General features: G+C 47.2%; 1 protein-coding gene and 1 long non-coding RNA gene across 2 annotated transcripts; both read right to left on the bottom strand.

Annotated features, from left to right (window-relative positions):
* Positions 1 to 517: 517 nt before the first annotated feature.
* Positions 518 to 6038, bottom strand: LOC309865894. The gene is made up of 4 exons (XR_014312299.1): positions 3156 to 6038; positions 2361 to 2515; positions 2015 to 2119; positions 518 to 1824 (listed from the first exon to the last, which is right to left on the bottom strand). It is a non-coding gene; the product is annotated as an uncharacterized lncRNA (long non-coding RNA).
* A 2552-nt stretch (positions 6039 to 8590) lies between these two features.
* LOC309865873 (HLA class I histocompatibility antigen, alpha chain G-like) lies at positions 8591 to 19966 on the bottom strand. The gene is given in 8 exon segments (XM_082732844.1): positions 8591 to 13499; positions 14598 to 14831; positions 17636 to 17740; position 17857; positions 17861 to 18132; positions 18759 to 19034; positions 19277 to 19546; positions 19810 to 19966. Coding segments are annotated over 8 exon segments (1368 nt in total). The 5' UTR covers positions 19874 to 19966; the 3' UTR covers positions 8591 to 13353.
* Between the last annotated feature and the right edge of the window lie 3982 nt (positions 19967 to 23948).

Here is a 23948-nt window from a genome sequence, read left to right as displayed (position 1 = left end):
CACCTCGGTCGGCTTCATCTGAATCCAGGCCTGGTCCAGGCAAAGACACTTCTGAACAGCATTCACTTGTGCTGGGTGTCCTTTGGGTTTCTACTCATGCCTCAAATGCAGCTCACATGTTATCTCTTTTATGAGGTTTTGGGACTCTTGGTTAGAGCTTGTGGTCTATGTATCTGTCCATCAAGCATGCATACATGTTGTACTTACCAATTTGTGTTTCCTTACCCATCAAAATGCAAATCAAAACCACTTTGAGATATTATGTCATACCAGTCAGAATAGCCAGTACCAAAAACACAAGAGGGAGCCTGACTGGTTCAGTCGGTAGAGCATGCCACTCTTGATCTTGGGGTTGTAAGTTTGAGCCCCCTTTAGTTATAGAGTTTGCTTTAAAAAAAAAAAGGATAAGAAATAACAAGAAGAAATAACAAGTGTTGGGGATGATGTGGAGAGAAGCAAACCCTCATGCACTATTTTTTTTTTTAAGATTTTATTTATTTGACAGACAGAGATCACAAGTAGGCAGAGAGGCAGGCAGATTCAGAGAGGGGGAAGCAGGCTCCCCACTGAGCAGAGAACCTGATGTGGGGCTCAATCCCAGGACCCTGAGATCATGACCTGAGCTGAAGGCAGAGGCTTAACCCATTGAGCCACCCAGATACCCCTCTCATGCATTATAGCAGAAATGTAAATCAGTACAGCCACCATGGAAAACAGTATGGAGATTCCTCAAAAAATTAAAATAGAACTATCGGTAATTCCACTGCCTTTTTTTTTTTTTTAAAGATTTTAATTTATTTATTTGACACACAGAGAGAGATCACAAGTAGGTAGAGAGGCAGGCAGGGGAAGGGTAAGCAGGTTCCCTGCTGAGCAGAGAGCCCGATGCAGGGCTCAATCCCAGGACCTGGGATCATGATCTGAGCAGAAGGCAGAGGCTTAACCAGTGAGCCACCCATATGCCCCTCACTGCTGAGTATTTTTGCTGAATAGTATTTTTTTTTTTAAAGATTTTATTTATTTATTTATTTGACAGAGAGAGAGAGATCACAAGTACGCAGAGAGGCAGGCAGAGAGAGGGGGAAGCAGGCTCCCTGCTAAGCAGAGAGCTTGATGCAGGACTCGATCCCAGGACCCTGAGATCATGACCTTAGCTGAAGGCAGAGGGTTAACCCACTGAGCTACCAAGGCGCTCTATTTGTTTTTTCTTTTCTTTTCTTCTTCTTCTTTCTTTCTTTCTTTTTTTTTTTTTTTAAATATTTTATGTATTTGACAGACAGAGATCACAAGTAGGCAGAGAGGCAGGCAGAGAGAGAAAGAGGAAGGGAAGCAGGTTCCCTGCCGAGCAGAGAGCCCAATGCGGGGCTAGATCCCAAGACCCTGGGTTCATGACCTGAGCTGAAGGCAGAGGCTTTAACCCACTGAGCCACCCAGGCGCCCCTATTTGTTGTTGTTTTTTTAATATTTTATTTATTTGAGAGAGTGAGAGAGAGAGCACGAACAGGGGGAGGGGCAGAGAGAGAAGGAGAGGCAGAGTATCGGGCAAGGAGCCTGGTATCGGGCTGGTACTTTTCCTCTGGTGGGAAGAAAATATCATGTTAGAGGCTGAGGACAAGGAGAGGCCATGAGATCCTAGAGGAAACTCCTAGTCCTGGTTGAAGTTGAAGTTTCCAGAATTGTGCCTGAAGACCCAGGACAGGATCAGGAAACATGAAGAATGAGGTGTGGGGTCACTGGGTTACCTGACTTGCTGGAGGTCTGTTCTCAGCAGGATCCTTCCTCTCTGTCCTGTGACTGCTGGGAGTCAGGTCCCCATCACCAGAACTGTCAAGATGAAAATGTATCCTTCATTGTCACAAGTGTTTGCTACAGAGTCAGTGTTAGTGATCGGCTCCAGAGTGGGCAAGTACATGTGCAAGGGATGGTACTTTCCAGTTACAAGGCAGGACGGTCTGCTACCTAGGAAACCCCCAGTGGGATAAGAAACCTCAGATCCTTCCACTCCATTCCCTACCTGAGCACTTCTTCCTCCAGATCACAGCTCCAAATACCACAGCGACCACAAGGAGAGCCGGACCAGCAATGATCCACATGATGGGGATGGTGGGACGAGGCAGCTCTGGAAAGGGAAGGGACAGTGGGGGTTCCAGACCTCTGGTTTGAATCCTGACCCTGCTGGAATTCTCCAGAAGGCCTTCTGCTTTCCCTGAGAAGAGGCTCGACCCCAAACCCTCCTTACCCCATCTCTTGGTGATGGGATCGGGCAGCCCCTCATGCTGCACATGGCATGTTTATCTGTTCTGCTCCATAAGGCACCACCTCAACCGCCCACTTCCTGGAAAGTTCCATCTCCTGCTGACCTGGTCTCCACAAGCTCTGTTTCCTGGGTCAGGTCCTCTCCCTCACTGCTGTCAGATCAGGGTGATCTCCACAGGGTAGAAGCCCAGGGCCCAGCACCTCAGGGTGGCATCACGGTCAGAGATGGGGTGGTGGGTGTCACATGTGTTGGGGGCTTCTGAGGAAGAGAATCAGAAAATCCACCACACTCGGGCTTACCTTTATCGGCCACTGAAAGGGCATTCATGTGACCAGGGCCACTGTTTTGGAAGGCAGCTATGCTCACCACTATACCACCAATGCTGGGCCACTGTTTTGGATTGAAGAAGCACAAAGCCCAGTCATCAACCTAACTTTTGGGATCTCCTAATCTAGGAATTCTAGAATCATGGAGAGAACCCAGGGTAGGAGGTCTAAGAGGGAGACCACACTAGTAGTCCTGACTGTGGTGCAGGGTGAATGAGTCAGGAAACCCAGAGTCGGAACACCAAAGATGCTATCATTGGAGAAAAAGGCATTGAGAGGGGAAAGTCATGATTTCCAAGGTAGCTGCCAGGGTTAAAGGGAAAGGCTGATGGGTTATTTCAGGAATGGCCTCCACCTGCCTCCTGGGAGAGACTGGATTCCTCAATTGTCCTTTAGAGAAAAGCAGCCCTCTGGGTGAGTCACTCTCCAGTAGGAACCTGAACACCCAGGCGGACCTCCCTCTCCCCACCCGTGGGAGGGTGGTGTTCTGACATTGAGTCCATTTCCTCTCCCTGGAGGGAAGCCAGCCCCAGGGGAGGGGAGATCAGGGAGGCCCCCGTGGCCCCTCGTACCTGCTCGCTGCAAGGTCTCCTTTGGGTTCTCCAGGTACCTTGGGATCCACTCTACGCCCCTGCCCTCCACGTAGTTCCTATAGTTCCTATAGAGCCCCGCGTCACCAGCGGAGTGTGGTCCAGGAGCGCAGGTCCTGGCTCACGACGATTTAATCCGCGCGGTGGTAGGAGTCCTGATTGTACCCGCGGAGTAGGCGCCCCTCCGGCTCCACGTCACAGCCGTACATGCACTGGTAGGTGTGAGACCCTCCCCGCCCCAACAGGCAGGGTTTTAAGTCCAAACACAAGTAAAACTGCCTAAACGTTACCGCTGGCTCGGGGAGGGCCAGAGTTCCCGGTAGGGTTCTCTCAATTCCCGGTGACGCTTGGAACTCGGAACCGTGTACGTGGGTGGGGAATGGGGGTCGTGATCTGCACCCGACCCTGTCGCTCACTGGCCTCGCTCTGGTTGTAGTAGCCCCGCAGGGTGTTCAGGTGTTGTACAGATTCTGTACAAATTTTAAGATTGTTTTTTCCAGCTGTGTGAAAAATGTTGATGGCATTTTGATAGGGATTGCATTGAATGTGTAGATTGTTCTGGACAGCACATTTTAACAATGTTTATTCTTCCAATTCATAAGCATGGAAGCTTTTTCCATCTCTTTGTGTCTTCCTCTATTTCTTTTATATTTATTCTGTAGTTTCTGGAGTACAGGTCCTTTACTATTTTGGTTAGGTTTATTCCTAGTTATCTTATGGTTTTTGGTGCAATTGTAAATGGGATCAATTCCTTAATTTCTTTCTTTAGTCACATTGTTAGTGTGTAGAAATGCAACTGATTTCTTTTCTTTCTTTCTTTCTTTCTTTCTTTCTTTCTTTCTTTCTTTCTTTCTTTCTTTTAAGATTTTATTTATTTATTTGTCAGATAGAGATCACAAGCAGGCAGAGAGGCAGGCAGAGAGAAAGGAAGAGAAGTAGGCTTTCTGCTGAGCAGAGAGCCTGATGCGGGGCTGGATCCCAGTGACCTGAGCCAAACACAGAGGCTTTAACCCACTGAGCCACCCAGGTGCCCCTACAACTGATTTCTGTGCATTGATTTTGTATCCTGCCATGTTGCTGAATTGCTGTATGAGTTTTAGCAATTTTGGGGTAGGTTTTGGGTTTTTCACATAAAGTATCCTGTCATGTGTGAAGAGTGAGAGTTTGACTTCTTCTTTGCCAATTTGAATGCCTTTATTTCTTCTTGTTGTTGGGTTGCTGAGGCTGGGACTTCTAGTACGATGTTGAACAATAGTGGTGAGAGTGGGCATCCCTGTAATTTTCCTAACCTTGAGGAAAAGCACTCATCCCCACTGAAAATGATATTCGCTGTAAGGTTTTCATAGATGGCTTTTATGACATTGAGGTATGTTCCATCTACCCCTACACTTTGAAGAGTTTTAATTAAGAAAGGATGCTGTATTTTGTCAAATGCTTTTTCTTTTTCAAAAAATTTTAAAAGATTTTATTTATTTATTTGACAGGCAGAGATTACAAGTAGGCAGAGAGGCAGGCAGAGAGAGGAGGAAGCAGGTTCCCTGCTGAGCAGAGAGCCCAACATGGGGCTCGATCCCAGGACCCTGGGATCATGACCTGAGCCGAAGGCAGAGGCTTTAACCCACTGAGCCACCCAGGCGCCCCTCATATGCTTTTTCTGTATCATTGAGAGGATCATATGGTGCTTGTCTTTTCTTTTATTAATGTGACCTATCATACTGATTGATTTACAGATGTTGCAGCCCAGGAATAAATTCTACTTGGTCCTGGTGGATAATCCTTTTAATGTTCTGCTGGATTCTATTGGCTAGTATCTTGGTGAGTATTTTGGCATCCATGTTTATCAGGGATATTGATCTGTAATTTTCCTTTCTGATGGGGTCTTTGTCTGGTTTTGGGGTCAAGGTAATTCCGGCCTCATAGAATGAGTTTGGAAGTTTCCCTTCCATTTCTATTTTTGAAACAGTTTCAGGAGAATAAGTATTAATTCTTTAAATGTTTGGTAGAATCCCTCTGGGAAGGGGTGCCTGGGTGGCTCAGTGGGTTAAAGCCTCTGCCTTTGGCTCAGGTTATGATCTCAGGGTCCCGGGATCGAACCCCACATCGGGCTCTCTGCTCACTGGGGAGCCTGCTTTCTCCCCCTCTCTCTGCCTGCCTCTCTGCCTACTTGTAGCCTCTCTGCCTACTTGTGATCTCTCTCTCTGACAAATAAATAAATAAAAATTAAAAAAAAAATTCTCCTGGGAAGCCATCTGGCCCGGGCTCTTGTTTGTTGGGAGATATGTGATTACTGCTTCAATTTCCTTACTGGTTATGATCTGTTGAAGTTTTCTCTTTCTTCCTGGTTCAGTTTTGGTAGTATACTTCTCTAGGAATGCATCCATTTCTTCCAGATTATCAATTTGCTGGCATATAGTTGCTCATAATATGTTCTTATAATTGTTTGTATTTCTTTGGTGTTGGTTGTGATCTCTCCTCTTTCCTTAATGATTTTCTTTTCTTTTTTCTTTTCTCTTTTCTTTTTGATAATCTGGCCAGGGGTTTATTAATCTTATTAATTCTTTCAAAGAACCAGCTCCTAGTTTCATTGATTTGTTCTACAGTTCTCCTGGGTTCTATTTCATTGATTTCTGCTCTAGTCTTTATTATTTCTCTTCTCCTGCTTGGTTTAGGCTTTATTTGCTGTTTTTTCTCCAGCTTGTTTAGGTTTAAGGTTAGCTTATGAATTTGAGATTTTTCCAATTTTTTGAGGAAGGTTTGTATTGCAATGTACTTCCCTCATAGGATCACCTTTGCTGTATCCCAAAGGTTATGATCCAGTTTGCTTTCATTCTCATTAATTTCGAGGAGTTTTTAAAATTCCTTTTTTTTAAAAAAGATTTTATTTATTTATTTATTTTATTATTATTATTTTTAAAGATTTTATTTCTTTGACAGACAGAGATCACAAGTAGGCAGAGAAGCAGACAGAGAGAGAGGGAGAAGCAGGCTCCCCGCTGAGCAGAGAGCCGGATGTGGGGCTTGATCCCAGGACCCTGGGATCATGACCTGAGCCGAAGGCAGAAGCTTTAACCCACTGAGCCACCCAGGCGCCCCAAGATTTTATTTATTTATTTGACAGAGAGAGATCACCAGTAGGCAGAGAGGCAGGCAGAGAGAGAGAGGAGGAAGCAGGCTCCCTGCTGAGCAGAGAGCCCGATGCGGGACTCAATCCCAGGACCCTGAGATCATGACCTGAGCCAAAGGCAGCAGCCTAACCCACTGAGCCACCCAGGTGCCCCTAAAATTCCTCTTTAATTTCTTGGTTGACCCATTTATTCTTCAGTAAGGAGCACTTCAACCTCCAAGTGTTTGCGTTCCTTCCAAATTTCTTCTTGTGATTGAGTTCCAGTTTCAAAGCATTGTGGTCTGAAGACATGCAGAGAATAATCCCAATCTTTTGGTATTGGCTGAGACCCAGTTTGTGAACCAGTATGTGATCTTTGCCATGTGCACTTGAGAAGAACCAGTATTTTGTTGTTTTAGGATGGAATGCTCTGTATATATCCGTGAGGTCCATCTGGTCCATTGTGTCATTCAAAGCCCGTATTTCTTCGTTCATTTTCTGCTTAGATGATCTGTCCTTTGCTCTAAGTGGGTGTGTTGAAGTCCCCTACTATTATTGTATTCTTATCAATGTGTTTACTTTGGTTATTAATTGGTTTATATAACTGCTCCCATGTTGGGGGCATAAACATTTACAATTTTTAGATCTTCTTGTTGGATAGACCCTTTAAATGTGATATAATGCTGCTCTTCCTCTTTTACTACAGTCTTTGGTTTAAATGCAATTTGTCTGATACAAGGATTGCTACCCTGGCTTTCTTTTGAGTTCCATTAATGTGGCAAACTGTTCTCCACCCCTCAGTTTCAGTTTGGAGGTGTCTTTAGGTCTAAATGAGTCTCTTGTAGACAGCATATGGATGGATCTTGTTTTTTAAAACAATCTGATAACCCATGTCCTTTGATTGGAGCATTTAGTCCATTTACATTCAGAGTAACTATTGAAATATATGAATTTAATGTCATATTATCTGAAAAGTCCCTGTTCCTATAGATTGTTTCTGTTTCTTTTTAGTCTATGTTACTCGTGAGCTTTCTCTTCACTTACAAGGATCCCATTAATATTTTTGCAGGGCTGGCTTGGAGGTCACATATTCTTTCAGTTTCTGTCTCTCCTGGAACCTCTTTATCTCTCCTTCCATTCTCAATGACAGCCTTGCTTGGTAAAGAACTCTTGGCTAGGGGCGCCTGGGTGGCTCAGTGGGTTAAGCCGCTGCCTTCGGCTCAGGTCATGATCTCAGAGTCCTGGGATCGAGTCCCGCATCGGGCTCTCTGCTGAGCAGAGAGCCTGCTTCCCTCTCTCTCTCTGCCTGCCTCTCCATCTACTTGTGATTTCTCTCTGTCAAATAAATAAATAAAATCTTAAAAAAAAAAAAAAAAGAACTTTTGGCTAAATGTTCTTCTCATTTAGTACCCTGAATATATTTTGCCAGCCCTTTCTGGGCTGCCAGGTTTCTGTGGATAGGTCTGATGTTAGTGTATGTTCTTGCATACACAGGAGGAGACTCCTGTTGAGCTGCTCTCAGGATTTTCTCTTTGTCTCTGAAATTTGCAAGCTTCACTATTATATGTTGGGCTGTTGATATATTTTTATTGATTTTGAGAGGGGTCCTCTCTGCTTCTTGGACATAAATGCTTGTTTCCTTTCCCAGATTAGAGAAGTTCTCATTTATGATTTGCTCAAATATACCTTCTGGCCCTCTCTTTCTCTCTTCATTTTCTATTACCCCAGTAACTCTGACATTGGCATGTTTCATGGCATCGGTTTCTCGATGCCATGAAACCCTTCATGGGTTATTAGATGTTTTTCTCTTTTTTCCTCAACTTTCTTCCTTTCCATCAGCATCTCTTTTAGATCATTTACTCTCTCTTCTGTCTCATTCACCATAGCTGTTAGAGCTTCCAATTAAAAAAAATATATATTTATTTATTTGAGAGAGAATGAGCAGGAGCAGAGGGAGGAGCAGAGGAAGAGGGGGAAGCAGGCTCTCCACTGAGCAGGGAGCCTGATGCAGGGCTTGATCCCAGGACCTTGAGATCATGACCTGTGCTGAAGACAGACATTTTTTTTTTTTTTAATTTGACAGACAGAGGTCACAAGTAGGCAGAGAGGCAGGCAGAGAGAGAGAGAGGAGGAAGCAGGCTCCCTGCCAAGCAGAGAGCCCAATGTGGGGCTCGATCCCAGGACCCTGAGATCATGACCTGAGCCGAAGGCAGAGGCTTTAACCCACCGAGCCATCCAGGCGCCCCTGAAGGCAGACATTTAACCAATGAGCCACCTAGGCACCCTTAGAGCATCCAATTTAGCCTGCATTTCAGTTACAGCATTTAAAAAATACATATTTTATTTATTTGACAGAGATCACAGGTAGGCAGAGAGAGGGAGGGGGAAGCAGGCTCTCTGCTCAGCAGAGAGCCAGATGCAGGGCTTGATCCCAGGACCCTGAGATCATGACTTGAGCCGAAGGCAGAGGCTTAACCCACTGAGCCACCCGGGCACCCCTTAGTTACAGCATTTTTAAGTTGGCCTGATTAGTTCTCATTTCTTCCCTATGAGATCTTCTACTGTCTTTTATTCTTTATTCAAGCCCAGCTATTAACTTTATAATTGCTACCCTGAATTCCATCTCTGACATTTTACTTATACCCATCTCAATTAGATCTGTGGCAGAAAACCTTACTCTTGCTTTTTTCTTTCATTGTGAGTTCCTCCTAGTCATTTTGCCCAGAGAAGAATGGGTGAGTGAGTGAGCAGAAGCAAAAATATCAACCACAACTCAAGCACAATGCACACTAGACAAATCCAAAGAGGTCAGAAACAAGAATAGAAAAGCAAACCAAACCAAACCAAAACAAAAAAGAGTAGAAGAAGAGAATATAATCTCATAAGGTGGACAAAGCAAGGTGATCCACTTCTTCCTGAGTAAATTTTGGTCTGTATGTTAGAAGACACTAAGTCCCAAAATTACAAAGAAAACAAAACCTATATATACAAAAATAAAATTGAATAGAGTAAAAAAAGACCAAAAATGAAGTTTTTATCTATAAAGTGTAAATGTAAAAAATAAAAGCTAAACGTGACTTAAAAACAAAGAGTAGTTAAAATAAGAAACTAGTTCAAGTGGGAAAAAAGAAAAAAAAAAAGAAATGGAAAATTTTAGACTGAAAGATATAGGAATTGTAAGAAAAAACCTTGAGTTATGTATATTATTTCCCCCCAGTGCTGCAGTTTTACAGTCCTGTAGACTGTAAACCATCTATGCACCTGTTCTTCCAATTGGTCTAGGGAAGGGGCCTGCTGTGCTGCTTTTCAGGTGTCTACCTGGGTGGTGTTGCACCACTCCTTGCCAGGGCCCTGGGCCTCAGTGTAAGCTGGTCCTATGTGTGGCTTTTGTTCCCTGAAGGCTCTCCATGCCTCTTTAGAGGATCAGAATGAAAATGGCTGGGTCCCAGTCTCCAGCCCTAGAACAGAAAGATCACCGTCCCATCTCTTCAGTAAACTTTCTGGGACAAATAGTCTTCACCTTTGTGTGGGCCCAAATCTGCAGACTCCTGTGGTGCATGCCCACAGCAGTCCCTCCCCAGGGGAGTCTGAGGGTCTCATGTTACTGCCTTTTGTAGTGCCCTGAGGCTGAGAGCGATTGGGGGCTTGAGGGCTTACCTGCTCCGATGCTCCCCAGGGACAGCTGGGTTTGCCCTGCTGTCCTTTATGGGGTTGCCACACTGTGAGCTGTTGCACAGTTATAGGGGCCCCTTTTCCACCCCTCTTGGGGAATGGCAGATGGTCCAAGTGTTTCAGTCCTTTTCTGGGTGTGCAGGTGGAGTGGTCACCCGATCAGGCCTGGCTCCCGATTTATGGCGACCCAAGCTGAGAGTTCCCTCCTGGCTCACTGAACATAAACATTTCACTGCTTCACTGTTTGGGCACTCTAATGGCTTAGGCACCCCTGTTAGTTCTGTGACTCCTGGGAACTTGAGACCACACGGCCACCTAGAATTATGCCCTTTTCATCCCCTGAGTCCCTTTCAGACAGAGATTTCTCTCATTAGAGCAGATTTCTAAGGGTTCCCATTTTGCCCTCTGGGACTCCCAAAATGCATATGTTAATTCCCTTTATGGTGTCTTAGTGCTCCCTTAGGGTCTCTTCACTTTCTTCAGTTTTTTTTTTTTTTTTTAAGATTTTATTTATTTATTTGACAGAAATCACAAGCAGACGGAGAGGCAGGCAGAGAGAAAGAGAGAGAGCAGGAAGCAGGCTCCCCGCTGAGCAGAGAGCCTGATGCGGGGCTCGATCCCAGAACTCCGGGATCATGACCTGAGCTGAAGGCAGAGGCTTTAACCCGCTGAGCCACCCAGGCGCCCCCTGCCTTTTTTTTTTCATTCTCTCCTCAGACTTGATAATTTCAATTATCAGCAGTGCTACCTGTCTATACTGCCCATGTATTTGAAATATGAGTGCAGGAGTTACTCTTCATATTCCTGGTTCCTTGTTCAGGCAGCCAAGACCAATATGTACATACTAAACTCACAAAGGAACTCATGCAGGTGCGTGCACACATACATACACAAATCATAAGAAACTCCTCATGCCAAATGCCCACAAACTTTCCTCTTTACAGCCCCAAAGCCAACTTTAAGGAATTCTGCCTACAACAATTCATCCTTACTCCCTCCCTCCCTTCCTTCCTTTAAGTATACTCCATGAATGCCTCTGGGCCAGTGTTTGTGTTAGGCCTGGTAATCATTTAAGGAAACAGACAAAATACATATTGTCTTAATGCTTCCCATCTGACAGGAAAGACAGACAATAAATAAAATGTAATAATAGTAGTACATTAGACATTGCTGTTACCTATTGCTAAATAACAAAAAAAAAAATCTCCAAATGGTACAACCACGTTTTATTCTCTCTCATTGTGTGAGTCAGCTAGGCCCAACAGCAGCTCTTCTGCTCTGTGTGATATGGGTTGGGGCTAGAGTCATCTTTGAGATCTGAATGGTCTAGAATATTCCAGAATATGTTGCCTCTCAGTGGGGATGCCCTGAGGTTGTCAAATGCTGTTTGCTGCCATTATGGCCTGTTGGTGCCATCTGGTGTTAACCCAGGTCTTGAAGGCTAACAAGCTCATTGAGAAAAGAGAAACCAATAGAAGCCTATCTGGTGCCAAATATTGCCTTGTGTGCTTTGTGTGACTTCTCCTTCAGTTGTCCAAATTCAGCCTTGCCTTTATCTGAAGGAGCATAACACCCTCACTGTTTTCTCTCTCACACCCCTTTCCTCAGCCTTTGCTGGTCCCCCCCAACCCCGTCCCCACACCCCACCATGATCCCTCAGCATTGTCACCTGGGCCTGCTTCTACCAACTACCAGACAGGAACAAGAAAGTGCCCCACGGCCAAGGACAACACCCTGGAGCATAAACTCAATGCTTTCCCTCCTCTCAAGCCCTGACCCATCCAACTACAGAGCACAGGGCATGCCTGAAAGACAGGTATCTGTTACCTCTTCCTCCAGGCCAGGTAGTGGTCACATAGCATCTTCTCTCCCTAGCTGTCTGGATCCCCACCTGCATAAGCACCTGTGTACCACCAGGCTGTTGTCTGCTTGTTGGCCACGCTCAGCCACAGGCACAGACCCCACCTACAGCTCAGCTTCATCCCTCCCCTGGTCCTGAGCCAGCAGTTCCTAACCAGAAGGGACATCAGAAAGCTCAGGAGACCAACAGGCCCAGTGTAGAAAAAGTGGCTTCCAGTGGAGTCTGTACTTAACCTGACTCAGAGCACTACATGCTCTCAGAGGCCTGGCCTTGTCCTCCATCCTCACCCCTGGCCCAGGCTCCCAAGCTGCATTTGGCCTTCCCTGCTCCTTCTTGGCCCACTTACACCTGGAATCACAGGTCCTCCCCAAATGCTGCTTGGCTGAGGCTGCCAGGGCCTTCCTGCCTCTTTCCTTGTAGGGACTCCCCCAGGCAATTCAGGCAGTGCTTGTTGCAACCTTCTTGTAAATGAGGTGTAGGAAATTCTTGAGACCCCAGCCTGAGGCTGTCTGTCCACCCTTTGCATCCCGAAGCTGCCCTTGCCACCACCTCTCCACCACCTACCACATGGAAACATCCCTGGAAGAGCCCTGCTTAGCCTGAGAATAGAGACAGGGAAGGACAAGCTCAGAGCAGGGAGTCCCAGCCCCACTGTCCAACCCTCACTCAGAGCAAGGAGAGGCCATACTCACCACTCAAGGGCCCTGGTGTCCCTGGCTGTGAGCAGGGCTAAGGGTGGGGATGCAGACATGGCTCCCAACCCCTCTCAGAAATCTGACTTCCGGCTCCTGTTACAGAAGTTGTCTTTCCCTACAGTCTATGCAGAGGGAGACATGAGGGGCCCACATCCATGAGAGCCCCTCCCATCCACCCCCACTCCCCAGATTTCTCACTTGGGCTCCCATAACTGCTATTGATTTCTTGTTCTTGGAGAAAGAACACACACAATAATGGTGATAAAAGCAGCAGCAGCAGCAGCAGCAGCAGCAGCAGCAGCAGCAGCAGCAGCCAGGCAACTGTCTGTCCATACTGCACTAGGGCCTTTCCAGGAAAAGGGCCATATATCAACTGGGGCTCCCCAGGACCACAGGTCTGCTCTCTTCTCTTCACCCTGGCTCCTGACCCGACCAGAGTCAGAGCCCCCTCCATGATCACCCGAGGCCCACCGGAGTGCACAGGGTGTGCAGTGTTGTTCCCTGTGGCTTCCATGCAGCAAGTGAAACTCTGCTCCTTTCCCTGGGGCACCCTTATGGTCCTCCATGTCCAGTAGGTCCCATTTCCACTAGGCAGGACTAGGCATCTTGGCTCAGGGGTTCCTGATCCTGAAGTCAGGTCAGGGAGATATTCCCAGGAGAGAAATGGAAAGCCCAGCATATTAGGCTGACCAAGCCCTCCAAGGGCTGGCTGCAGAACACGTTCTCTGTTTGGGGCACTGGGGAGAAAGCACAGAGCCAGTGAGGCACATGGCTGAGCCCTGCGCCCCTCTAAGGGAAACAGAGAGAAGAGGGCTGCTTCTCCCACCTTTTCATCTCTTGCTGAGGCCTTCATTGACCCCAGACCTTCTCCAAGTTTGTTCTGCACCCTGGGGTCCAGTTCCTTTGGACTGGTGGAAGACCCTGGGATCCAGACCTCACTTTCTTGGATCCACATGTTGATGCTGAGGACGGGGCATGATGGGTGGGTTCTTGGGCTGAGGAGAATATAATGGAACTCTTTGTGACATGGAGGCTAGGCTTCCTCTCCTGCCTGACACCCACCTTCCTGGTTCAGTTTTCTGTAGCAGAGTCCACTGTCTCCCTGGACTATTAACACTGACAGGATTCAGATTTTTTTTTAAGATTTTATCTATCTATCTATCTATCTATCTATCTATCTATCTATATCTATTTAATCTATTTATAGAGTGCATGAGCAGGGAGGGTCATTGGGAGGGGGATAGAGAGAATCCCAAGCAGACTCTGTGCTGAGATCATGACCCGAGTTAAAAATCAAGAATTCGACATCAACCAGCTGGGCCACCCAGGTGCTCCTGAGAGAATTCACTTCTGGCCCCACATGATTGGTATCTCTATTCTTTATCCAGAGGCTTTAAGAGTTTAGGCCGATCACAATACAATGGGCCAAGAGAACATATGTGCATTCCATAGGACAGGGAGGGTTTCCTTGGTCAGGGTTTTGCAGGAGGAGGTTCAATGGGTCTAGGGGAGAGGAAGGCCTCTGCCCCAGGGCTGAACCTTTTTTTTCCCAAGAAGCCCATCCAGGACTCCAGATATTTCTGATGCTTCCACAAAGCTCTCCCTGCACATGGCTAAGGAATCCTGGCTTTGAGAGCCATCTACATCCCAGGTTTCTTGATTTCCATAATCAAGGTCAGTGTGGAAGAGCAGGGAACTGTCCATCCATGGGTATTCAAGTCATAGTAGAGGGAGGGCTCCCCATCACAGTGGAAATGCCTGAAGACCCTGGTGCAGTTGTCTTCTTGGATCTCCCAGTCCCAGATCTCCTGGAGGAAATGCAAGCCGGCCACATCCAGCAGTGAATTTCCCAACCTGTGTCCCTCTGCCCTCCCCGCCCCAGTGACAAACTCCAGCCAGAGGAGGCCCTGTCTGCTCTTCTCCACATCTTCCCTGTGTTGGCTCAGTAATGGTCCCTGTAGGCTGAAGTCCGCAGACCCTCAGACCTCACCCCCACCCTCAGCCAATCCAGGGTAAGAGATAGGTCTCTGTTCTCTGCCCTGAACTTCCCTGGGAAAGGTTTCCTATCCTTTTTGCTCTGACCCCACTCTCACCTCTTCTTGGTGCCTGCAGGGCCAGGAGGTCTTCCAGACTCATTCTGAGTTCCTCGCCGGGGTCTCTCAAGCCCTTGGTCTCTGTTGCCCATGTCTCAGGTCCCCGGATTGCTTCGGCCCCTAATCTCTGTGACTCTGCCACATCTTTCTTGTTGTCATGGTGCAGGAAGGCCTGACCATCCCAGTATCTTTCAGCAAAAATTCTCCGATGCACAGATTCATCCTGGGACACCCCTGTGAGGTTATAACAAAGACCATGGGATCCTGGGCAGGGAGGATAACATGGATGAAACTGTCTTCTGGAAGTAACTGCATGTCTTATGTTTCTCAGAAAAGCTCAGCTGTCCTGACCTGCTTGAAGTATTGGGCATGCAGAAAATGCATCTGTACAAGGCACAGGAAGAAGGCTTTCTAATGCAGGAAGAGAGGAAAGGGGGCAGGAAGGAGAGGGGAGAAGGAATGGTAGAGGGGGCTGGAAATGGGTAGACATGCAGGACAGGAGCCAGGAGAGGGAGTCACAGGTCTCTGTGGGTAGGTGAAAGTAGGAGGTCAAGGGGAAAGGCTGGCCTGCAGGGACCAAGGGAGGGACAAGAAAGCCATGGTGAAGGAGTGGTCTTCTTGCCAGCTGGGAGGGAGGAGCAGTGGAGAGGCAAAGGTTGATTAATCCATGGCCAGAGCTGCCATGAAGCCCGGGGGTGGGGGCTTATGGTGGAGTGGAGAGCCAGAGGCTGCTGCCTGTGGTGAAGGCTCATCAGGGAGGAGATAGGGCGAAGGGAGGGAGAGACTCTGAGGCAGAGGACTCTGTTGTGGGAGGAGGTGGATTGTGGGCACAAGGGAGCTTAATGTGGGCCAGTGCCCATGGAGGAGGGCAAGGGTTAGGTCCAAGTGGAATAGTGGCAGGGTGAGTCCCCAGGTGGGGATGGGCTGGACCTGTCCGGGTCCCCTGGGGAGAGGCAGTAGGCAGGGGTTTTAGAGAGGCAGAGCAGGGAGCCCAAAGGGTAGTTTATATGAGAAAGGAGGGGAATGAAAGAGAAAATAGAATCAAAACACCGTGGTGAACTCCTTGGAGAAGGACCTGCATGGTGGGGGTGATATTGGGAAGGGAGACACGTCAGATCCCCAGAGAGGTTTAGGGGGGGCATCCAGCCCAGGTCAGGCAGGCTGGGAGAATGCTGGCTGTACGGAAAGGCTGGAGCTGACCACGTGGTGGAAAGAGCCAGTTTGGGAACTAGGTGTCAGGAGTGAGGCCCACTGGGGTCAAGGAACCAAAGGAGGGATAAGGGCCAAGGATCTGGGCAGTTGGACCTGGAGCAATTTTCTGGTCTTTGGGGGAGAGGGGATGGCAAGTACCTAGGAATAAACATAACCAAAGAATTAAAAAATCTATACACTGAAAACTAGAAAACACTGATGAAAGAAATTGAAGATGGCACAAACAAACGGGAAGACAATCCATGCTCATGGATTGGAAGAACAATATTGTTAAGATGTCTATACTACCCAAAATCTACATATTTGATGTAATACCTATCAAAATACCAATAACACTTCTCACAGAACTAGAACAAATAATCCTAAAATTTGTATGGAACCACAAAAGAGCCTGAATAGCCAAACAACCTTAAAAAAGGAAAGCAAATCTGGAGGTATCAAGTTCCAGACTTCAAGTTATACTACAAAGTTGTACTAAGGGGTGCCTTCATGACTCAGTCGTTAAGCTTCTGTCTTTGGCTCAGGTCATGATCCCAGGATTCTGGGATCAAGTCCCACATCAGGCTTCCTGCTCCGAGGGAAGCTTCCTTCTCCTTTTCCCTCTCCCACTTCCCCTGCTTGTGCTCCCTCTCTTGCTGTGTGTCTCTCTGTCATATAAATAAATAAAATCTTAAAAAAAAAAAACCTACAAAAAAACTCACAAAGCTGCAGCAATCAACAGCATGTTACTGGTACAAAATTACATGTATAGATCAATGAGACAGAGTAGAAAATCCAGAAGTAAACTCACAGTTATATGATCAATTTGTCTTTGAGAAAACAGGAAAGAATATGCAATGGAAAAAAGACTATCCAAAAATGATGTTGAGAAAACTGGACAGCAACATGTAAAAGAATGAAACTGGACCATCTCCTTAAACCATACACAAAAGTGAATTCAAAACACATTAAAGAGTTAAATGTGAGGAAACCATATAAATCCTAGAATAGAGCTCGGGCAGTAATTTCTTGGACATCAAGCACAACAACTTTTATCTAGGTATGACTCCTGAGGCAAGAAAAACAAAAACAAAAATAAAAATAAACTATTTGGATCAAAATAAAAAGCTTCGATACAGTGAAGGAGGAGCCGACAGAATGGGAGAAAATATTTGCAGATAACATATCTGATAAAGGGTTAGTATCTAAAATGACAAAGAACTTACACAATTAAACAAAGAAAAAACAAATATTCCAATTAAAAAATAACAGAAGACATGAACAGACATGTTTCCAAGAAGACATCTAAGTGTCCAACAGACACAGGAAAAGATGCTCAACATCACTCATCATCAGGGAAATACAAATCAAAACCACAATGAGATATCACCTTTCACCCGGTCCTTTTCATCCCAGGGGAAGAAAATATCATGTTAGAGGCCGGGGACAGGGTGAGGCCAGGAGATCATAGAGGAAATTCCTAGTCTTGGTTGAAAATGAAGTTTCCCGAATTGTGCCTGAAGACCAAGGTAGGATCAGAAAACACGAAGAACAAGGTGTGGGGTCACTGGGTCACCTGACATGCTGGAGGTCTGTTCTCAGCAGGATCCTTCCTCTCTGTCCTGTGACTGCTGGGAATCAGGTCCCCATCACCAGGCTTAACAAGATGAAAATGTGTCCTTCATTGTCACAAATGTTTGCTACACACTGCGTGTTAGTGATCAGCTCCAGAGTGGGCAAGTACATGTGCAAGGATGGTACTTTCCAGTTACAAGGCAGGACGGTCTGCTACCTAGGAAACCCCCAAAGGGACAAGAAACCTCAGATCCTTCCACTCCATTCCCTACCTGAGCACTTCTTCCTCCAGATCACAGCTCCAATCACCACAGTGACCACAAGGAGAGCCGGACCAGCAATGATCCATGTGATGAGGACGATGGGAAGAGGAGGCTCTAGAAAGGAAGGGTGAAGGGTTCAGACCTCTGGTTTGAATCTTGACCCTGTTGAAATTCTCCAGAAGGCCTTCTGCTTTCCCTGAGAAGAGGCTCGACCCCAAAACCCTCCTTACCTCATCTCAAGGTAATGGGCTCAGACAGTCCCTCATGCTGCACATGGCATGTGTATCTCTGCTCCTCTCCAGAAGGCACCACCACGGCAGCCCACTTCTGGAAGGTCCCATCTCCTGCAGGCCTGGTCTCCACAAGCTCTGTGTCCTGGGTCAGGTCCTCTCCCTCACGCTGCCAGGTCAGGGTGATCTCCACAGGGTAGAAGCCCAGGGCCCAGCACCTCAGGATGACATCATGGTCAGAGATGGGGTGGTGGGTCACGTGTGTGTTGGGGGGTTCTGAAGAAAAAGAATCAGAAATTCCACCCTTTGGTTTACCATTAAGGGCCACTGAAAGGGCATTCATGTGACCATCCTGAGGTGGACAGGGCCACTGATTTGAATGGAAGAAGCACAAAACCCAGAAACCAATGTAGTCTAAAGGATCTCCTAATCCTGGAAAGTTCTAGAATCGGGGAGAGAGTCCAGGGTAGGAGGCTGTAGGTCTGAGAGAGCACTCTAATCTGTGCTGACTGGGTGGGAAGGTGAATGAGTCACAAAACCTGGAGTCAGACCTCCAAAGATGTTCTCAGAGAACAAGGCCTTGAGAGGGAAAGCCACGGTTGCCAAGGTGGCTGCCAAGGTCATTATTTCAGGAATGGTCTCCACCTGCCTCCTGGGAGAGACTGGATTCCTCAATTGCCCTTTAGAGAAAAGCGGCCCTCTGGGTGAGTCACTCTCCAGTAGGAACCTGAACACCCAGGCGGAGGTCTCGGTCTCCCCACCCGCGGATCTCCCATGGGAGATCCCACCGATCTCCCCACCCGTGGGAAGGCGGTGTTCTGCCACTGAGTCCATTTTCCCTTCCTGGTGGGAAGCCAGCCCCAGGGGAGGGGAGATCAGGGAGGCCCTGTTGGCCCTGGTACTTGAGCGCAGCAGCGTCTCCTTCCCGTTCTCCAGGTGCCTCCGGAGCCACTCCACGCACGTGACCTCCAGGTAGTTCCTGTAGCGCTTTGCCTCACCCGCAGCCTCCCACTTGCGGCGGGTGATCTGCGCCGCCGTGTCCGCCGCGGTCCAGGAACGCAGGTCCTCGTTCAGGGCGATGTAATCCGCGCCGTCGTACGCCCACTGCTGGTACCCGCGGAGGAGACGCCCGTGGGCCCCCACGTCGCAGGCAGAAGTCCACTGGAAAGTGTGAGACCCTGGCCCCGCCCCCAGCCCGGCAGCAGCGGTCAGCCCCCAAAACCCTCCCCGCCCCTACCGGCGAGCGACTAAGTCCAAACACAAAGTAAACCCCATAGAGGTTCCCGCGCGCTCTTCCCGGGTCTGGGCACAAGTGGGTCCCGCAGCCTCACGGTGGCGCTCATACCCGGACACTCGGGGGCGACACCCTCCCATCGGTGGGGATGGGGGTCGTGACCTGGACCCAGGCCCTGTCGCTCACCGGCCTCGCTCTGGTTGTAGTAGCCCCGCAGGGTGTTCAGGCTCACTTGGAAAGCCTGCGCGTTGTGCTTGACCCTCCGCGTCTCCTGGTCCCAATACTCCGGCCCCTCCTGCTCCACCCACGGCGCCCGCGGCTCCATCCTCCGACTGGCAGAGTCGCTGTCGAACCGCGCGAACTGCGTGTCGTCCACGTAGCCGACTTCCCAGTACCGGGGCTCCCCGCGGCCGGGCCGGGACACCGCGGTGGAGAAATACCTCAGGTAGTGGGAGCCTGCGGGCGCGGAGGGCTGAAAACCCGCCCGACACTCCTCCCCGCGCTGGGCCTGGGGCCCAGGAGGAGGGTGGGGAGGGCCGGGGGAGGGGAAGCATCAAGTCTGGGAGAGCAGGGCGGAGGCGGGGAGGGACCGAGGAGCACAGGCCGGGGCGGGGGTGGGGGCGGCGGAGAGGCGCCTTCCCCGGGGGTCCCGCGTCCCTGCCCGGCGGTCCCCCCGCTCCCGCCCGGCAGAGGCCCTTTCCTCCCGTCCCCGCACTCACCCGCCCAGGTCTCGGCCACTGCCAAGGCCCCCGACAGCAACAATGCGAGGGCTCGGGGGCCCATGCCCCAGACCCTTAGGGTCTGAGGAGGAGAACTGAGTCCCAAGGTCTGGTAAAGACTTCAGAAGCTGGATCCGCGGTGCCGCTGATTGGCTTCTCTAGAAACCCGATGCCCAATGGGAGTGTGCACTGGGTTCGCGTCACGAGTATCCAGGTAGGAGGACATGATGCAGGTTGTGAGAGGAAGGGAAACCCGAGGAGATGGGGACTCCCTGGCACTCTGCTTCCTCGCCCCAGACACTGCCCTGGGATCTGAGACCCTGAGAGGCAGGTCTGGGGACCTGGGCCTTTGACCCGACCCCTCACATACTGCACGGCGCGCTCCTCGTGACTCTGTCTCCCTGAATTATGGCGCTGGAGCTGTTTGAATAAGTGATTCTAAAACATTTTGTTCACAGGGTATCTATATAGTTTTACAAATTACTGAGGATCCCAAGAATATTTTTGTGTATGTCAATTTTGTGTTTGTGTGTGATGTTTACCATAGTAGGAATAAAACAGGGTTAAACATTTATTATTAATAAATTTATTAATTTATTTAGAATTATATTAAAAGCAGCTGACATGAAAACAGAAATACTGTTTTTATGAAAAATAACCAGTTCCCCAAATAAATAGGATAGCTAGAAGAGTGGATTTTCTTACATATTCCATTTTTACAAGTCTCTATCTTTCTTGTCTGTTTCCTTAGAATACCATTGGATGTTCAGATTTGCTTCTGCATTTATGGAGTTGTTTTGGTTGAAGTATATGAACAAATTTACAGCCTTGCTGTAAATGAACAAATATTGAGAATATCATGTTTTATAGCCTTTTCAGAGAATTATTGCTATTCATCTTTGATACTATATTCAAACTACACAAGGTATTCATTCTCTAAGGTTACTTTTGAAGTGGAACCTGAAACAGTATCATTGACTATGTCCTTGTCTGTTACATTAAAATCCACAGGCCCAACTTGCACACCAGATGGATCTTGTACTAATGCATGATTAAAAAAAATTTTCTTTTTAAAATTTAAAATTTAAATTTTATATTTTTTTAAGATTTTATTTATTTATTTGACAGAGAGAGACAGCGAGAGGGGGAACACAAGCAAGGGGATTGGGAGAGGGAGAAGCAGGCTTCTCATAGAGTAGGGAGCCTGATGGGGGGCTGGATTCTAAGATTGCTGTGGGGCATTATCCCAGAACCCCAGGATCATGATCTGAGCCTAGGGCAGTTGCCTCAGATGCCTAATGACTGAGCCACCCAGGAGCCCCTGTTTTTTTTTTTTTTTTTTTTTTTTAAGAAATATGGAGGCGCCTGGGTGGCTTAGTGGGTTAAGCCTCTGCTTTCCACTCAGGTCATGATCACAGGGTTCTGGGATCGAGTCCTGCATTGAGCTCTTTGCTTGGCAGGGAGCCTGCTTCCTCCTCCTCTCTCTCTCTGCTTGCCTCTCTGCCTACTTGTGATCTCTCTTTGTCAAATAAATAAAGTCTTAAAAAAAAAAAGAAACCCACCATAAAAGATAAGTATTAATAAAAGAAATATGTTGTTTCACTTTATTTAGTTATATATATGTTCCAGTATTGATGAGAGTGAATCGAATTATCAAAAATTCATGTTTGTTTCAATATTACCACCAATCCCAAGGAGAAAGTTTGTGGGTACTGAGAAGCTGTCAAGCTTATTAGTGGATCATAAGTTTTCCAAAATTCTGATTTTCTGTTGGGAGATTACATTTTATCAAGGCAGAAAGTACTGTCAGCTATCATATGTGAGCTGATTTTCGTGAAGTGATAGGTTTGTGTTCATTTTCAAGAAACTGCCTGTGGGGACGCCTGGGTGGCTCAGTTGGTTGAGCAGCTGCCTTCGGCTTGGGTCATGATCCCAGCGTCCTGGGATCGAGTCCCACATCGGGATCCTTGCTCGGCGGGGAGCCTGCTTCTCCCTCTGCCTCTGCCCGCCATTCTGTCTGCCTGTGCTTGCTCTCTCCCCCTCTTTCTCTCTCTGATAAATAAAATAAAAAAAAAAGAAACTGCCTGTGAAATATCCTAGTCTAAAAAATCCAAGTTTCTCTGTCATTCATTTCTTCAAGCAAAAATGGCATTCCATAAAAAAAAAAAAAGAGAGGCCAGTTATGTTCACACCAATTATTTTCCTTGGGGCTTAGGGATGTAGCAGAAGTGCTATACATCCCATGTTACAAATAAGATGTTACATATGGGGATTTGAGAATAATTTAGTAAAAATAATAATTTTTATTTTATTTATATATTTTATTTTTTTTTAAAAGATTTTACTTATTTATTTGACAGAGAGAGATCACAAGTAGGCAGAGAGGCAGGCAGAGAGAGAGGAAGGGAAGCAGGCTCTCCGCTGAGCAGAGAGCCCGATGCGGGACTCGATCCCAGGACCCTGAGATCATGACTTGAGCCGAAGGCAGCGGCTTAACCCACTGAGCCACTCAGGCGCCCTATTTATATATTTAAAAAAAATATTTTATTTATTTATTTGACAGAGAGAGATCTAAAGTAGACAGGCAGGCAGAGAGAGAGAGGTGGAAGCAGGCTCCCCGCTGAGCAGGGAGCCCAATGCAGGGCTGGATCCCAGGACCCTGGGATCATGACCTGAACTGAAGGCAGAGGCTTAACCCACTGAACCACCTAGGTGCCCCCCAAATAATAAATTTTAATACTTCAGCCAGGGTATTTTTGTTCTTGTGTGTTTTCATCTTGCTTTTTCATGGTCCATGATGCCAGCTGAGATTGACAGTACATTGAAGCCAAATTGGAGGGATCATTCTGCCATTTTTCTAGGTCTTTGAGTTGTATATCAAATCTGGGGATGCTTGGGGTGCCTGGGTGGCTCAGTTGTTAAGCGTCTGCCTTTGGCTCGGTCATGATTCCAGAGTTCTGGGATTGAACCCTGCATCAGGCTCCTTGTTCAATAGGGAGCCTGCTTCTCCCTCTCCCACTCCCCCTGTTTATACTCCCTCTCTTGCTCTCTCTCTCTTTTTCTATCAAATAAATAAAATCTTAAAAAAATATGTAGTTTGATATAGGAATTGTTTCTCCAGTTTTGTTTTGATGTCCATTAGCATGGGAAGTTGTTCTCTACCACCTTGCTTTGAATCTGGAGGTGTCTTTGAGTCCTCTGGTAGGGGATGGGTCTTTTATGCTGAGTGAAATAAGTCAAGCAGAGAAAATCAATTATCATATGGTTTCACTTACTTGTGGAACATAGGGAATAACATGGAAGACATTAGGAGAAAGGAAGGAAAAGTGAATTGGCGCAAATTAGAGGGGGAGACAAACCACGGGAGACTGTGGACTCTGAGGAACAAACTGAGGGTTTTAGAGAGGAGGGGTGTGGGTGGAGGGTGAGCCTGGTGGTGGATATTAAGGAGGGCACGTATTGCATGGAGTGCTGGGTGTGGTACATGAACAATGAATCTTGGAACACTGCATCAGAAACTAATGATGTATTTTATGGTGACTAACATAACACACACAAAAAAATCCATTCTGATACCCTATGTCTTTTGATTGGAGCAGTTAGTCCTTTTCCATTCACAGTAATTATTGAGAGATATGAAGCTAGTGCCATTGTATTACCTAGAAATTTGGTTTTTCTGTATATTGTCTGTATTCCTTTCTGGTCCTTGTTTACTTTTGGGCTCTCTACACTCAAAGGATCCCCTTTAAAATTTCTTGCAGGGCTGGTTTATTGCTCACAAATTCCTTTAGTTTGTTGTTGTTGTTATCTGTTTTTTTCCTGGACAGTCTTAATCTCTCCTGTTCTGGATGACAGCCTTGCTAGATAAAGTATTCTTGGCTGCATACTTGTCCCATTTAGCACATTGTATATACCCTGCCTATCCTTTCTGGCTTGCCAGTTCTCTGTGGACAGATTTGCTGCTTAACCATCTGAGCCACCCAAGAGCCCCATGACCAAGCTTTTTTATCTCAGCCTGTGACTGACTTTCAAGTCTTCAAATTTTACATACTCCTGAAGCGTGGACTTGCACCGTTCCTCCTGGGGGAGGGAGAGGGGTCTTGCCTTGTTTTTCCTTTTGCTGAGCTTTTGAGAGCAGT

Source organism: Mustela nivalis (genome assembly GCF_964662115.1).
Source record: "Mustela nivalis genome assembly, chromosome: 5".
In the NCBI taxonomy this organism is placed as follows: Eukaryota; Metazoa; Chordata; class Mammalia; order Carnivora; family Mustelidae; genus Mustela; species Mustela nivalis.
This window is presented reverse-complemented; position numbering and strand designations above follow the sequence as displayed.